This window comes from Paramisgurnus dabryanus, chromosome 7, assembly GCF_030506205.2.
Source record: "Paramisgurnus dabryanus chromosome 7, PD_genome_1.1, whole genome shotgun sequence".
Lineage (NCBI taxonomy): Eukaryota > Metazoa > Chordata > Actinopteri > Cypriniformes > Cobitidae > Paramisgurnus > Paramisgurnus dabryanus.
Genome location: NC_133343.1, coordinates 28,946,419 through 28,963,395, shown reverse-complemented (window position 1 = coordinate 28,963,395; position 16,977 = coordinate 28,946,419). Strand labels below are relative to the sequence as shown.

General features: G+C 38.5%; 2 protein-coding genes across 5 annotated transcripts in view; both read left to right on the top strand.

Moving 5' to 3' along the window:
- The first annotated feature begins 36 nt into the window (after positions 1-36).
- Positions 37-3,541, top strand: fbxl3b (F-box and leucine-rich repeat protein 3b). Its single transcript, XM_065272474.2, has 5 exons — positions 37-305; positions 944-1,304; positions 1,449-1,571; positions 1,657-1,828; positions 2,041-3,541. The coding sequence occupies exons 2-5, from the start codon at positions 945-947 to the stop codon at positions 2,679-2,681; spliced, it is 1,296 nt and encodes a 431-aa protein (XP_065128546.2). The 5' UTR covers positions 37-305; position 944; the 3' UTR covers positions 2,682-3,541.
- A 2,183-nt stretch (positions 3,542-5,724) lies between these two features.
- caskb (calcium/calmodulin-dependent serine protein kinase b) overlaps positions 5,725-16,977 on the top strand; it is a 37,510-nt gene continuing 26,257 nt past the window's right edge. For all 4 annotated transcript variants that reach the window (XM_065274791.2, XM_065274792.2, XM_065274793.2 and 1 more), the window contains exons 1-4: positions 5,725-6,314; positions 14,975-15,087; positions 16,477-16,582; positions 16,854-16,931. In XM_065274791.2, coding sequence (XP_065130863.1) covers positions 6,256-6,314; positions 14,975-15,087; positions 16,477-16,582; positions 16,854-16,931 — 356 coding nt within the window. In that variant the 5' untranslated portion in view covers positions 5,725-6,255. The remainder of the gene's footprint in view (positions 6,315-14,974; positions 15,088-16,476; positions 16,583-16,853; positions 16,932-16,977) is intronic.

Below are 16,977 nucleotides of genomic sequence, written 5' to 3'. Positions count from 1 at the left end.
CCTTCTACTGGCACCGCGTAAAAACTACAAGCCTTCGACTTTACCCACAATGCACCGCTCGCGCTTAATCGCTACACACTCGCCATTTTTCGAAATTTAACTGGGTCACGAGACACTCGAACCGAATCTTCACTAAATCGACCGATCTCATTTGATCTGCTGGATCTCCCGCTGATCCGTAGCGTCGATCAGGAGCCAATGATCGTGTCAGGCAGTGCCGCTGAAATGAAGTGTTCACGCGCGGGCCCGGGCTGATCCGTCACTGACCCACTAACCGAACCAAAACCACCAACACAACGACACAGGTACACAAACCCAACACTATCGGAACACACCTCTTACTATTCGTTATCACGTCTGTGGGTTAAGTGGTGTTGTGTTTACTGCGCTGTTTAGAGACTCCGAGAGCTGTTTATGTCAACATCCTGTCACCTCACAACGACACTTGTGTTATTATTGCACGAGACAAGATTGTGTATTTTTATAACAGCAAAATCTGTTGTGTGTTCTAATGATACAACCAAACACGAGTCATATGAGTACACGTCGTGACTAATGTTAGTAAATAATTATCAGTTTTATTATTGTGTAAATTGGTTTCAGCAGTAACAACATAAACAAACGACTTTCGTGGAACAAGCGTTTCTTCCGGTTAGTCCTTTTAGAGAAGTTTATTTCTGATAACAAGCTAAATAAACAACAAGTAGATTACCTTAGTTCAAAATTATAGGTAAAGCGTTCATGTGCTGCAATTATAAATGCATGATAAATAAATTGCTTTTAGTTTGTGTCGTGATGAACAGAATAATCGGTGTTATGTTTGACTTGAATAGTGTAACAAAATCATGCTTGTCATGTCAGGTCAGCAGTTAGTGTCGCTCATCGCAAACTTCTCACTACATTCACACAATTAACCCATCGTGTCAATCACTCTTTTCCTCAGAATGAAACGAGGTGAAAAAATAGGCGATATCCTGGAGGAGGGGGGAGGATGCACACCGGGGCCTGGGGTCCGCAAGAGGCTCCGGCGGGAGGAGTCAGAGGAGGACGGGACGGTGGACTGGAGTCTGCTGCCGCAGGAAATCTTACTGCACATCTTTCAGTATCTGCCCCTGCTGGACCGAGCCTTCGCCTCACAGGTGTGCAGAAGCTGGAATCAGGCCTTTCATATGCCCGAACTCTGGAGGTGCTTCGAGTTTGAGCTCAATCAGCCTGCCAGCTCGTACCTGAAGGCCACTCATCCGGACCTCATTAAACAGATCATCCGACGTCACTCCAATCACCTGCAGTTCGTCAGCTTTAAGGTAAGAAATAATGGGATCATTAAACCCACAGTGTATCATTAATAAAGACATCTCACGAATAAACGAATGAATCCACAGCAGCTTGTCTGCTAAACTTCAACATGATCTGTATGGTTGCATTAGGTGTTGTTGTTGTGTTTTCAGGTGGACAGCAGTACTGAATCTGCAGAAGCAGCGTGTGATATCCTCTCTCAGCTGGTCAATTGTTCTCTGAAGACCCTTGGACTCATCTCCACCGCTCGACCCAGCTTCATGGATCTGCCCAAGGTAAGTCACACGCTCTCCTTTAACAGCTCGCAGGTCAGCGTCGCTAGTTTATTTCAGATTCTGTGTTCTCATTCTTTTTCCTCAGTCTCATTTCATCTCGGCATTGACGGTCGTATTTGTGAACTCAAAATCTTTGTCGTCACTGAAGATTGATGACACGCCGGTGGACGATCCGTCACTCAAAGTGTTGGTGGCCAATAACAGCGACACTCTGAAGCTGTTGAAAATGAGCAGCTGTCCGCACGTGTCTCCTGCAGGTAATGTTGTGGCCCTCGTTTGCATATATGTGTGCTTTCCATACGAGATATTATTGATATGCAATGAGTGTTAAGTTAGCAGCTGTTGGTCAGTGATGAGAAAGTTTAGCATCATTATGCTTGCAAATGTTTGACCACAGAAGGCTGCCAGTGACCAATCGGGTTTGATAACGTCTGCAGTTAAACTGACTTGTGTCGTTTCTTTCGCTCAGGGATCCTCTGCGTGGCGGATCAGTGTCACGGTTTACGCGAGCTGGCGCTCAACTACCACCTGCTGAGCGACGAGCTGCTGTTGGCGCTGTCGTCCGAGCGGCACGTCCACCTGGAGCACCTGCGCATCGACGTGGTGAGCGAGAACCCGGGCCAACACTTCCACACCATCAAGAAGAGCAGCTGGGATGCAATGGTGCGCCACTCGCCCAAATTTAACCTGGTCATGTACTTCTACTTGTATGAGGAGGAGTTCGGGCCCTTCTTCCGCGACGAGGTTCCCGTCACGCACCTTTACTTCGGCCGCTCGGTCAGCAAGGAGGTTTTGGGTCGTGTGGGTTTGACTTGTCCGCGGCTGGTGGAGCTGGTGGTTTGCGCCAACGGCCTTCGTCCTCTCGACGAGGAGCTCATCCGGATCGCCGAACGCTGCAAACACCTCTCGGCCATCGGACTGGGCGAGTGCGAGGTGTCGTGCAGTGCATTTGTGGAGTTTGTGAAGATGTGCGGCGGCCGCCTCTCGCAGCTGTCCATCATGGAGGAGGTTCTGGTGCCCGATAATAAGTACGGGCCAGATGACATCCACTGGGAGGTGTCAAAGCATCTGGGTCGGGTCTGGTTCCCTGACATGATGCCCACGTGGTAGACCGGAGCGTCTGAGGCCAGAAGGTGTCGGGATATTAACCTCTCTTTCCTCTGTGTAGTGCAAAGTGACTCCCGTCCAACGTAATTTTACTTAACATCAGCTCACAGCAGTCTGCGTTTGGATTCACATGAAAATAATCTGCGTGTTTAGATGCGTTCACGTGACACGGCATTCATCTGATTGAATCGGCATTAGATTTCGAAAGTGCGAATCAATAAAGCCGAAATCAGTTTGCATAATGATTTACAGTGGTGCATTTAAAGCACTTGTACCAAATTATATTTTATAACTAGTTAAGGACTAGTCAAGCGGGGTGATTGAATACAGTAGAGTAAGGAGGAGCGAGCCGTCGAGAATAGCCATGTTATGTATCTGTTGCCGATTATGTAAACATGGCCGATCCAGAACAAATGAAGAAACTGTCATTTTGTACTGCGCTAATTATTTGATTTTTGGTATGAAAAGTAACAGATTATTTTGTTCAGAATACAGAATATATATATAGAGAGAGAGAGAAAAATAAAATCTGATGACTTTTTCTCCTGATTGTCAGGCATATTTAAATACCACAGACTGTCATTGTTGACAGATGGCTTTGGTTTATATATTTTGATGATGTTTACAGTAACAGAGTTCATCATATATCTGATCTGTATGCACAAGCGGCTCTTGTAAGTAAGGTCTATGATTTGACTTGTTATAAAGCAATAGATATATATTTGTATTTAATGATTTCCTCCCTGCACTTTACATAGAAATGTGTTTCAGAAATGTACAAAAGATGGTCAGTTCTGTCAATATTTCCCCTGTTTATTGTTGTTATTATTATTATTTGCATTAAATGCATAGTGATATAAACATTGGAGAATAAGTGTTTTTTCCCGGCACTACAGTTTTTGTTTTCATTCAATGATCTTTTTATAAAGATGGCTATATAGATATTTTATTCATTAAAAAGACAATGTTTTCCAGTGTTGTGGCAGTATCTCTCTTGTTTTGGAGTACACTTTTGTGAATGTAGTAACTCATGTTCATAATAGTTTTGTGGACACTGCAATGACATGTAGTTAATAAAATTATTGTCTAGAGAAATCTGTAATGTTTGCATAATATGAGTAACTAGCAAACATAAATGAGATGAATATTGTAGCAGGTGTGATGTTTTATTATTGGACAAATCAATCTGTGTGCTGAAGCATCTGCTGTGCAGCCGTTTGTGTGAATGTTTTGGATAATGTGTCATCTTTTCCTCTGTAAGTCCTCTTATGTCCTTCCTCCCTGCAGCTGTGTGGAGACTGATGAGTGACAGTGTAGTCTTTAAAACATTATAATTATTATAGGAACAATTAGTCAGTAATATACTGCACTACACGGATAGTCCTGTTGTGTCTCTGTGTAAAGTAAATGATTTTCTATGTGTATTTCTTCTCTGTGAAGTTGGCAGGAAGGGCTAACACATACAAACACCAAACCATCACTTTCTTTGTGTTGTCATAGTAACCGCATCTCTGTGGCTCAACCTAGTGGCTCCACTCATCATTACACAGAACTCAAATTCATATTCTTTATAAAAATATACTTTATACAAAAGATTCATATAAAAGTGGCTCTGCTTATATAATATTTACAATTTCTTAAGAAGGGCAAATATATATGATGGATGTAAAGTTTATTTAGTCAGAATACATGGCTACTTTTGTTCAGCTATTTGATTTACTTTTGTTTGATCATTTTTGTATCTACCAGCAGGCAAACCTTAGCATGATGTCTGAGAGAGTGTCACGACTTCATAAGCATCTGATAAATAAATGTTTCACACCTGTTACAGAAATTAAGATGCATGTTAAAAGTTGAAGAGCTTCATCATATTAATAATGACAGCAGATATAAAACCCACCAGATCGTCTTTATTCTTTACACTTAAACTGTGATGCACTGTGTGTGAAACCACTGAAATATCAGTATGGTGAATTATTATGTATAAAATATGCTTTATAGACACCAAACCTATAAAAAAACTATACAATCCGATGTTTATAAATAAGTTATCTATTAAGTATAAACTCAAGTCAGTTTTATTGTATCAAAGTTTGTAAGTATTTGTAAAGCTATCTATTAAAAATCTGACAGACCAAATATTTTTATCTACTTTGATCCATTACTGTTGTATATATATATATATATATATATATATATATATATATATATTTCACACCTAAATACGTAAGACAAATTAAATTCAATGGGATCATATCTTTCTATTTAATATTAAGCCAATGCAAATGATTCAAGCAATCACAGTTTAATCCTTTAAATTCTCAAAAAAATCATTTGCTTACGTGCAGCATTGTAATTTGCATATTTTAAATGATATTTGTTAAAGACTTTGTGTTCGTGTTAGGAAATAAGCGCGAATTTTCTTTAGACACATTGGAGAGAGAACGAGACGAGTGATGTCATTATTTTAGCACATGCTCAGAAGAGATCTGTTTCTGCCTGACAACAATTATTACAGACATAAAGACCTGACATGTGCAAAACATATCAATTTATACAGAAGATTACAATTTAAAGGCTGTAAAAAATAAACCGAACTCAAATCTGCAAAGATGTAAATGGCCAGCCAGTGGCGTAAAGATCAACGTTTCTCTCCATCAGGACCATAAAACCATGGTCCATAAAATTCTATCAATGATTACCCGATTATTTTCATCAATATATTGAAATATTCCACGCGTATTCCTGCTGCATTTATATAGCGTAAAAATATAGGGATCCTGAGAAAACTCTGACGTCTTTGATGGTCAACTAGCAGCGGAGAGACGCGGCTCGCTGATTGGCTGGTTAACGGGCGAACGACTTTTGCCTGGATAGATTAGGAAACTGCGTGCCGTTGGCTCAAAGGCGCGCCCTTTATCCGACATCTTGGCTCAAACTGTCTATACAGAGTCATCGGAAACATCCGGGGAATTACACGCACTTCTGTCGCCATTACGGCTCTGTTTTCGCGAGCTTCATAACCTTGAGAGGGCGGAGCGTTTGCGTTGTGAACTGGAGTAGCAGGAGGAGAGAAACCTGCGGAAAACCGTTACACGGGAGAGGTGCTTTTCTTTCTGCACGGCTAACGTTAGCAGCTTTAACGTAACATTAAGGCGTGTGCCGGTGCAACCGCAAGGCGACCATGAGCGTTTTGGGACGGACACCGAGGCGACATCAGCGCCTTTAAAACGCTTTTCATGTTTCAGGCGAATCGTCGGGAACGCTCGAGCCAGTTGGGCGCATCAGCGCGTTTTTTGCGGCCGCTCGCGTCAGATTGACATCCATTATTTGAAGCGGCACGGCGGATGCTGCGACCTGAATCCCGTAACAACCGTTTTTCCTGACATCATCCCACCATCCTCCTCATCCTCCGCCGTGAACAGACATCTTAAAACGAGCGGTGGTCGTCGACGGGAATCCGGACGATTTACAGGGATCCGGGTGTAAATCATCAGATTCTGATATCTGATCGATATTTTCCCCAACACCTGAAGCATCGGACTCATCGCGTGATTGTGTGTTAAATCGGAGCAGAATGGCTGACGACGACGTGCTGTTTGAGGATGTGTACGAGCTCTGTGAGGTGATCGGAAAGTGAGTGATCACATCTCATTCATCTTTATTTGCTCTTGTGTCATCGGTGTGTGTCTGTGTGTGTCTTCTATTTGACACTAACATTTATTGAACAGTATGTCATTAATGTGTGTGTGTTGTGTTTGTGTGTGTGTCTCAGTCTGGTCTTAGTCCTGATCTTGTAAAGGTTAAATATGCAGATTAATTGTAGTATTCTTGATCTTTCTTCGCTGATTGTGTCTGATATTGGGTCTCGGCTGTGTGTTACTATGTCATGAGGGTCAGTTTATACTCTGAGCTGTATTGGTTAATTGTTTTTTATTAGTTATGGTTTAATGGGCACACAAGGCAAACATTAATAATGTAGATACACAAACACCTGCATCCATACTTCCCATCCTCATATATACTGAGCTGCAGTCATACAGCAGGTTCATGTGCTTTCATCTGAATCTTATGAGAGAGAGAGAGAGAGAGAGAGAGAGAGCAAATGTTGTCTATCATTACTGTTAATCTACTAATATGAGACAATATTGTCTTGTTGATGTGACTGCAGTAAAGTGAGTCTGAAGTTTATGTTCTAATTTGGGTCAGAGTTCATCATGTACATCAGTTTACTTTTCACATACTGCTGTTATATCACAGAGACCTCAAGATATCTAATATTTACATTGCATGCCCATAAAACTGTCATGAACTTCATCTTTATTTTTATAATGTCCTCTAAGGTCCACTTATAATATTAGCAAGATTTGTACATCATAAACATCATCTGTTAGAAGTAATGGACACTTTATTCCTTGGTTTTGTTATGACTGAGGCTTGTCACATTCAATACTCAGAATTAAATTACATCTGTTGTGATTGATTAACAGTTTTGCATTAAATGTTTCAGTGATATCCTCTGAAAACATTTTACATTTGGTTAAAATTCATAAATAAACCAAACATTTCAAACAATCTGTAACAAACAAACCATTATGATAAACAGTAAAAATATTGTTGCAGTATGGTTTGGCATCACATCATCTTTTAAAGTGCACCTATTTCATTGCTAAAAACAAGGTTATTTGGTGTATATGGTGAATTATTTTCCACATACCTTACATTTTTGTTACTCCAAATTTCCCTGTCTTACTCAAATACTTTTTATTTTTTGGTTTTTTTCAAAGCAGCGATTTGAAAAGCTCTGTGTCTCTGAGCTAATCTGTATGTTGTGATTGGCCTAAATACCTCTGACGTAAGCCAGAAATGTGACGCTAATTACCATGTTTGAAAGATTCGCTCACAATGCAATGCTGAGAGGAGTTAACTTACAGGCTGTGAGTCAGGAATTATGATAATGTCGGTCTTGACTGCATCACCAATCCAAGTTAACTGTTTTGGAAGTGAAGAGAGTATTTGCCAATGTATGGTAACCCATACTTGAAATGTGACTTCTGCATCTAACCCATCCAGTGAATAGTGAACACACGCACTGCAAGTCGTGAACACACAAACACCCGGAGCAGTGGGCAGCTATCCCTGCATTGCCCGGGGAGCAATTAGGGTTAAGGTGCCTTGCTCAAGGGCACCACAGTTGCAACCCGCCGGTCGTGAGCCTCGAATCGGCAACGCTCGGGTTACAAGCCCGGCACTCTAACCACTAGGCAACAACTGTGTGTTTGTTGTAGTCCAAGAAAAGAGATTCATGTTGGAGACGATAACTTGCGTCATCGTTTACTTTGCGTTACATTTGTATCTTTTGCATATTGTTAACATGAACTAATACACGCTTACACACCAAAGGAAATGTAAAATCATGAATCGGACCATAGTTGATCATAGTTGACCATAATTTTTAGTCTTTCACATGTCCCATCATGTTTTGTTTAAAAACGAATCTTTAGTTTAAATAAGTAGAGATGCACCGATTGCAATTTTCTTGGCCAATTCTGATTTCAGATTGCTCTGTAGGTGTGATTCCAAGAATCCAATAAAAACTTTATTTTCATCATAAAATAAATTATTAAACATTTTACTTTCACCCAAACTGCATAAAATTACAGGATCTTCTTTCATTTGAAAAGATCTCAAAGTGTCCTCAGACAGATTATGTTAGATGTATCATGCTTTTTGAACTGCCAAAATTCGCAACTACCATCTGTGCATTTGATGTCTGTCATTTTAAATATATATTACAAAGTTTATTTCATGTTTTTTAGTTTGTAAACAGAATTCAATTTCTGCTATTAAACTGCACAATGTGTTCAGAGCTACGAGCTTTAAGACCTTGGGGAATCCCTGGGATGAGTGACGTAGAAGAAAACTTGCGAATGAATGAAATATCTTGAATTTAAACATAACTAAAAGACAAACTTTAGATGCAATGTACGTTATTTACAGCAATAATCTGACATGAAATCATCTGAACAGATTTATTAGTACTCCACCTCCCGAGTGACATCATCAACTTTATTGTAAAACCAACATGGTTCAAACGCAGGATGTGCAACAACTATGCATCGATGTGCATCGTACTATGGTGATTCAGCAGCGAGTTATGTTGTTGTTCAGGAAACGCACGCCTAAGCAGTCCTGCACAAGGGCGGGTAAACTGGTGGAATAATATCAACGTGTCATTTGCGGATGTATAAATATAGGCAAGGGCGGGCTGCACGAGCGGTTCAGATTGTGGTCTTTATGTAAAACAGATCATGTTTTTGGGTATGGAATTAAATGAATGCAGCTGTTGAAAACGGGTCAGGAGCTGCTTCCACTGCAAGTGTGTGTGTGTGTGTGGCTGTGACGTTGTTTCTTTAACGACTGGCAACAAAAGGACCGGCTCGGAATCAGAATGTTGTGAGACTGACCGGCCAGTTACCCGTCCTGACAATCAGGCGTAAAATCGGCCAATTTCGCTCTGTGTTCGGTCGATTGGTGCATCTCTAGAAATAAGGGCGAACAAGCAATGTCTTGTTGACACAATCTGAAACTTGGTTAAAAATAAAGTTTTTCCACAATTTCCTAATGTTACAGTTAGGGCTGCATAACGATTAATCGCGATTAATCGTTTGCAGAATACAAGTTTTTGTTTACATCATATATGTAGATATTTAAGGCGTATTTACATCTGTATATAAATTTTTATATTTATAAATAATTTATATTATATATTTTTCTTAAAATTATACATGCATGTGTGTATATTTATTTATACATAATTATTATACACAGTACACACACATGTATGATGTAAACAAAAACTTTTATTCTGCAAACGATTAATCACGATTAATCGTTATGCAGCCCTAGTTACAGTCACAATTGCAGAGATACAGCAAAATAGGGCTGTGACGGTTGTCATAAACATTGCATAAAGTGCGACCTGTGCTGGTGTGCACGTCACAAACTATGAAAAAAGTAAAGTAAAATCTTGCCCAGTGAGATGTCTTCAAGTTCATGAACGCAAACAGCCACCAGACTCAGAGTTAGTGCGCTACTTGCATAATCCTGTCTTTTCTGTCTAAACTCATACTACATGTGTGAACCAGTGGGCGGGGCTAAAGAGGCAAAAATGTTTGATTGTTTGAAATATTGATTTAAGGGATTCTCATTCTAATGTAGAAAAAACAAGCAGCATTGTATAGTATGCAGTATAGGACTAAAGTGTGTATAGTAAATATTTGTTGTACTTTATACTGATTTCTATCTGTTGTAGAATAATACATTAAAAGTAGGGCTGAGCGATTTAATTGTTTCAATTCAGCGATAGAAATCGAGATATAACTATAGTGTGCCGGGCCGTATCGTGAGATCTGTGTATCACTACAGCCCTAAGTTAAAGTATTGCATTGAATGCAGTGAGGATGTACTGACACTAATAAGAATAACTAAGAATTATGTGTTTTTTTGTTTTCTAGTTTGAGTAATGAGAAGTGGAGGTGAAATGATCAGAATTATCATGAAAGTAATGTAATCTTAAAGAAATCTTAAAAATGGTCATTCATTTTCTTAATGCAAACATTTAATCCAAACTTTTTATATGATTTGCTCATGTTTCGGATTCCCTGTCCCCTTTTGGCTCTGTTGTGTGTGTTTCTTTCAATGGCATCATTTTTTGCTTTAAGTCTTAAAATAAATAAAGAGCGAATAATAAATAATATAGGCGAGCGGAGCTTTATTAATGTGTCCTGCAGTTTTTTTTTCAGTGTTGTGTTGTTGTTGTGTTAATGTGTATTTAAATGCTATGCACTATCTGGACAGAAATGTGTTTTATCTCTACAATAATAATAGAAAACCTGCACAGCAAAATCACTCGTGTTAAATGTACACTGCTGGTATAAATATGGGTATCACCAGGTTATCGTATAAACACCAGCCGTGTACATTAAACACTAGTGGTTTTGCTCTGGTTTTATCATTTCAGTCGTTTCAAAAGTGAATTAAGTTAAGAGTACAGTTTTCACCATAGATTTGTATAAAGGCTAGATGTCTTACCGCTGAGTCCCCAACGTCATCACCTGGTGGCCATCTTACCACAGGGCGCTCGCTCACTCGTAGCATTGAGTTTAACTGTGCAGGTACTTTTAAATGACCATAACTTGCTCAATTTTCTACCGATTTTCAAACGGTTTGGTTTTTTACAAACATTATTAACGTGGCTATAATTCTGGATGCTTTGACATGTTTCATGAATTTATTTTTATTTTTAGTATAGTGTCATAGTTACATCTTTGACGTTTATAACAAACCAAATCGTTTGAAAATCTGTAAAAAATTAAGCAAGTTATGGTCATTTTAAAGTACCTGCATCATTAAAACTCAATGCTACAAGTGAGCGAGCGCCCTGTGGTAAGATGGCCGCCAAAATGCGAACGTTCCACTCAATTAGCCAGCAGCGCGGGCGAGACATCTAGCCTTTATACATATCTAAGTTGTTTTCATGAGTAATAATATCACTGTGATTCAGGTCATAGCAATCAAATCATCTGAGGTGTAATGTCAGTGGATCTATGTTCAAATAAAGCGATGTATTTCAGCACAAGTTTAGTTTCTATACAGAAATATTTGTATATTGTGTAAAATAATTGATGATAGCAGTTAGGTGAATGTTTTTGTGAATCTTCTTGTGTGAAAGAGAATCGTAAGATATTGACAGAGAAAAAGATTCATGACATAACAGTAGGGCTGGTAAAAATGATCACAATATTTTTCTGTATCAGTCGATATAGATCATTTCCACGAGAAATGACAAATCTTTATTCCTGTCAAATTTGAAGGCAGATTTTTGCTCCTGAATGAAAGTTGTAAAAACTAAACAGTTAATTATGGTTTAAAAAAAAGCTTTATTCAGAACATTACAAATACTTTTCAAACAAGTGAGATAGAAACCCAGCTACTAATAAGTCTAACTAAGTGAGTGACACTGGGATTGTAAACCAAGACCGCGCGTGCAACATCCGGAAGTGCAGTCTGCAAAATGCCTGCGCAGCATTACGCAAACCTTATCGATCATTTATCGAACCATCATCACTGGTTTATCTGTGAGTATATATTATATCGGGAAAATTATTGTTACCAAATGATCACCCAGCACTATGACAGGTCAGAAAATAAAAGTTTTAGTTTAAATGTTTTTATTGGAAACATATTTAAATCTGTATGATATTAAAGTTATGTTGCAGTTTCTTCCACACATATTTACTTCAGCAGTGATAAGCTGCTTTCTCTGTGAACCTGTGAAAATCATATTTTCATTTTAGTGGTTTAATGTGAGGAACTTTCATACGTGTCATTTTGGAGACAAACCTCTCTTATGGTTGTTAAGTTGTTGGTGAGTGAGAGTTCATTTTGTTTAGATAGGGTGACCATATGTGTCATTTGTCCGAGATGCGTCCTGGCCAGAATTTTGAGTGCATCTTCTTTGCCGAACGCATACATCATCAAGGTTTATTATTTCAGGTTCTATTTTAGAAAAGCAAGTGTTAAATGTCAAGGTAAGAATAAAATTACAATGATCGTATATGTTTTTAACTAAAATGTGAGAACCGCATGTGGTCAACAAATACGACTTCCAGAAGACCCATCCTGGAAAAATGTCACGTATGGTCACCCTACTTGAAGTCTTTCCATATAAATTGATTTTGTTTTACCCATGTTTGGTTCATCAGTGCTGATGTGATGTTTTCATGTTAGTTTAGAGAGTTTGACACCTGAATCATAAGGTCCTGTGTTCAGAAATCTCATCGGCTCCAACAGACCTCAAACCCTCTGCTGATGTCCCATGACTGAACCCAGCGGATTATTAAAGGCTACATCAATCTGTCTGATGCTTTAAAACCACACCAATATTCTTATGCCCTACATCATGTGATCGATACCCTCTCTTAGCCGGATAATATTGATTGGTGCAGAGCTTCATGATGGTACACACACACACGTCTACAGCAAACCTGATAAGACGGCGAGTATACGGCCTGTTTGCTTCAGGCTGTGCTCAAGGGCACTCACTTCTCAATCTAGTGTTTTTGACTGAATTATGTCAATTCTCCACATTTTTTTTCAAGCATGAAGCTGAACATATTTTGCCTTTGATGAAGTGGTGAAAACAATCCTGTTGTGATTGATTGAAGGGTGATTGAAGTGCCATCAAGTGTCGTTAAACTTAATGTCTTATCGTTGATAAAATTGTTATCGGATGATGATATGAGCATGTCGCAGATATTTTGGCATCGGCGCATATGTTGCTGATTTGTCACAATATATGTGCTTGTACATGATGTAATTACTTAGTCTCTCCAGCAGAGTGCGCTCGATTGTTTACTACTGGCGACCCCGGTCACTATGACACCAGCCAAACCAGGTCTCTTGTCCCTGTCTGTTAAAAATATTTAGGCACACCTGCATGAGTGACCTGATCCCAGCTCATGAAAAGCTATATAATAACTTATAACATTTTACAAGCAAATAAACTTTTACAAACAATGCTGTCAGGACGGAGTTTACTTCTTGACCACCACAAAAGCATGTTTAAATGATTATAATACAAATCTAGCTTAAACTAAAGATTTCTTTGATATCACAAAATTACATACCCAGCATGTTTGTATCTGATGTAGTAGTTGTGTAGTGTGAGTCACTGGTGAACAGGCTTCAAATATACTGAAGATGCTGAAAGCAAAAGATTCTTCAGGACCTGGACTGAAGTTTAATGTCTCAGGACAGACAAGAAACCAACTATCAGAAAACATACAAACACTCATTGATTGTTCAGTATTATGAATCAGATGGATATAAACTCTTTTAGAAATTCTGTTATTATTCTGTGGTGTGAACTTTTTCATGTGAAAGAACTTGCTCATATTAAAAAAAGGTCCTTTTCTTTTTTTAAATGTTCAGGTGAATGTAAACTTTTACTTGCAGCTGTAAATGTTTGAGGAGAATACACTTAAGTTACGTCTTATATCCTCATTGTGTAGCGACAAAAGAAAGCTCATGTCATCTCTCACACTTAACCTGTCACACGCTGTTGTTGATATGTTAACTTTTTAACTGAAAAAATATTGAGAACCCTATCATAACATTCTGACTATCACAAACTAAAGCATGTGTAAGTACGGTGTGTTCAGTGTTTAAATGCAGAGGTCAATTTTGATTAAACCACAGGTCTGTTGAAAGCTTTATGCTGATTGGTTGAGAAATCTTTCATGGATGGTGATTATATTTCTGTAAACCGTACACCTAACTTGTCAAATGTGTTAAAATAACCACCAGATCAATGTTTGTGGTAACTGTGGTATAATTGACTTCAGTCCTTTGATTTATTTGTAAATAATGCACACCTGCGGTGTAACTCTTCTTTGTGTCGTGCCGCATTACCACATTGAGGGGACATTATTTTATAATAATTCAACAGCCTGTCATCAATTATTCCTTACATAACTGGTACCATACTTGATAGTCACCTCACTTTTACTTCACTTGGTCTAGAAAAGATTTTTTCCAAAAGTCAAAATAAATTTATGCAGATTTATCTATGGTTGTATTTGCGGTACACGAGCTGCAGTTCATTCACTACTTTAGCATCCAATGTGAAAGCGGTCATAACACCTTTGTCAGGATCTTCAAAAATCATATCGCTGATTCGTCTAATAGATCCAGAAATACTGTCTTAATTTTTCCCCGGTGCCTCCAAACTTGATATAGTCTGATGTGATGAATAATACCTTGCTCATCTTTCTTTTATTCCAGTGAATGTCTTTATGTGTTTATCAGATGTTTTCATTACATTATCACTGCTATCAACTTAATCTTCTGTATTTTCATTCAAGTCTGTGTAAACAAGTGATATAAAACAGTTTGTTACACCCCAGACAAATGTGATATTAACCACCCAGACAAATTTAGTAAAGTAAAGTAAATAAAATAAGTTATCAAAGCAGACAAGATGCTCTGCTCTCAAAAGCTGGGGGCGTGTCCTCTGTCAGCGTTGAAACCACGCCCACTCATGGTAAAAAGCTCCCATTTCTGTCAACATTCATATACAGCTACAACCTGATTCATTCTGTTCAGAAGCTCAAGTGTGTTTTTGTATGTAATTGTCCAGTGTCTTCCTGTAAAAACCCTATTTAAACTAAACTTCCATTAACTTTAATTTGACTGTGGATTCTGATGATTATTGTGTGTTTGTTGTGTTTCAGAGGGCCGTTCAGTGTGGTGCGAAGATGCATCAACAGAGACACAGGACAGCAGTTCGCTGTCAAGATCGTAGATGTAGCCAGCTTCACTTCCAGCCCCGGACTGAGTACAGAGGGTAAAGACACACACACACACACACACACACACACACACACACACACACACACACACACACACACACACACACACACACACACAAACACACACAGAGATTGTGATTTCATTATGAGCAGAAGTAGAGACATGTCAGATACAAAGTGAATCACACGTGTGGGTTTGTGTGGTCTCAGTTATCCCTGCGGTGTGGGAACAAATACAGTAATGATGAAGATATGAAGAGTTTGGTTCCAAAACGCAATAAATCCATTTTGACAAATTTTGGTAAAAACGTGTTTTCTATACCAAGAAAGTGACAAGATGAAAACCACTATTTTCTGTTACAAACTTTCACATAGCATCTTTAGGTTATAAAAACATAAAAAATTCAAATCCATAACTTGATTTTCAAAGATTTATTATAAAAACTGATTATTTTTTCCACAAAATGCAATAAATCCATGACAAGTTTTTATTCAAAGTGCTATAAATCTATTGAATCAATAGCCTATATAAATGTGCATTCATCTTTGCCATGTTATATTCATTTAGTTGACTAGTTGTACACACTAATTAAAAATATAAACATTAATGTCATTAATCAAAACACTTACTTTGTCATATTAAGAACACTGTCATTGCTGCGGTTATACTTGACGTCGTGGCTTAACGTTTTTCACAGCGATCAGCTGTAAAATGTTTTGGTCCTGCTCGATTTTCGTTGACTTTGAGTAAAATTATGGAAAGTTTTTCATAAGATCTCCTGGGGTCAATGTGTTATCATGACAGAAACTTGATGCTGTCGGCCCGGACAAACAAGCACCCGTCTCTTGCGAAAATTATTAGATGTTGATGGCTTACGTTTCTTTCCCGTCACAGAAAACCATCACAGGTTTATCAATGCCATTAAAGTATTATGTTGTTTTTGTTTGTTTGCTGATCAGGAAGTACATAGTAGATGAGGAAAACTAGGATTCCGTGTACTCAGCGCGCCGCCATTGTTTGTTTACATTGCGTGAATGGTGCGCTGCAATCTGTGGAGTGGATTTATGGCATTCTGTAGAAAAGGGGGAGCGGCGTTTATTGCATTTTGGAAAAAAAGGGAGAAAAGATGACAGAATAACATGGCGGATAATGGATTTTGCATCAAATTAAGAATTTACTTTTTAATACTGACCTGATATAATACTGGTTCTGGCAGTAACTCATTTTTTCAAAAATGGCATTTATTGCGTTTTGGAACCAAACTCTTCATATACAGTTTGTATAGTACACAAGTCAGCACATCTATGGAAATAAAACAAGGATACACAACATGTGTGTGTGTGTGTGTGTGTGTGGCTCCATCTAGTGTTGTAACTCACATTTGATTGAATCAGAAATAAAGGCATGTGTTGTTTGTCATCAGATCTGAAACGTGAGGCGAGTATCTGTCACATGCTGAAACATCCTCACATTGTGGAGCTGCTGGAGACCTATAGCTCTGATGGGATGTTATACATGGTCTTTGAGTTGTAAGTGTGTGTGCGCATGTGACTGAACAAATTATTTTATTTCATGTACTGTAAACTTTTGTTATTCACTTAAATGCTATACAAATGAAAGGTACCTTTTAATTATTTACTGTACTTTTAAGTGAACTTTTTGAAACTTGATGGATTAACTGTGGTATAAAATCTTTACTATTTGAAACATGAATATATATTGCACTGTATATAATATAACAACTGTACTTAAATTATTAATTGTTTGTGTGTGTGTGTGTGTGTGTGTGTGTGTGTGTAGTATGGATGGTGCAGATCTGTGTTTTGAGATTGTGAAGAGAGCTGACGCTGGGTTTGTCTACAGTGAAGCTGTTGCCAGGTGAGACTCACATCATTTACACAATGACTACGTTTACATGTACAAC

Coding starts and splice junctions, on each gene's coding strand:
- fbxl3b (XM_065272474.2), top strand. CDS start 945: ATGAAACGAGGTGAAAAAATAGGCGATATCCTGGAGGAGGGGGGAGGA. Junction 1,305..1,448: donor TGCAGTTCGTCAGCTTTAAG/GTAAGAAATAAT, acceptor TTGTGTTTTCAG/GTGGACAGCAGTACTGAATC. Junction 1,829..2,040: donor TCCGCACGTGTCTCCTGCAG/GTAATGTTGTGG, acceptor TCTTTCGCTCAG/GGATCCTCTGCGTGGCGGAT.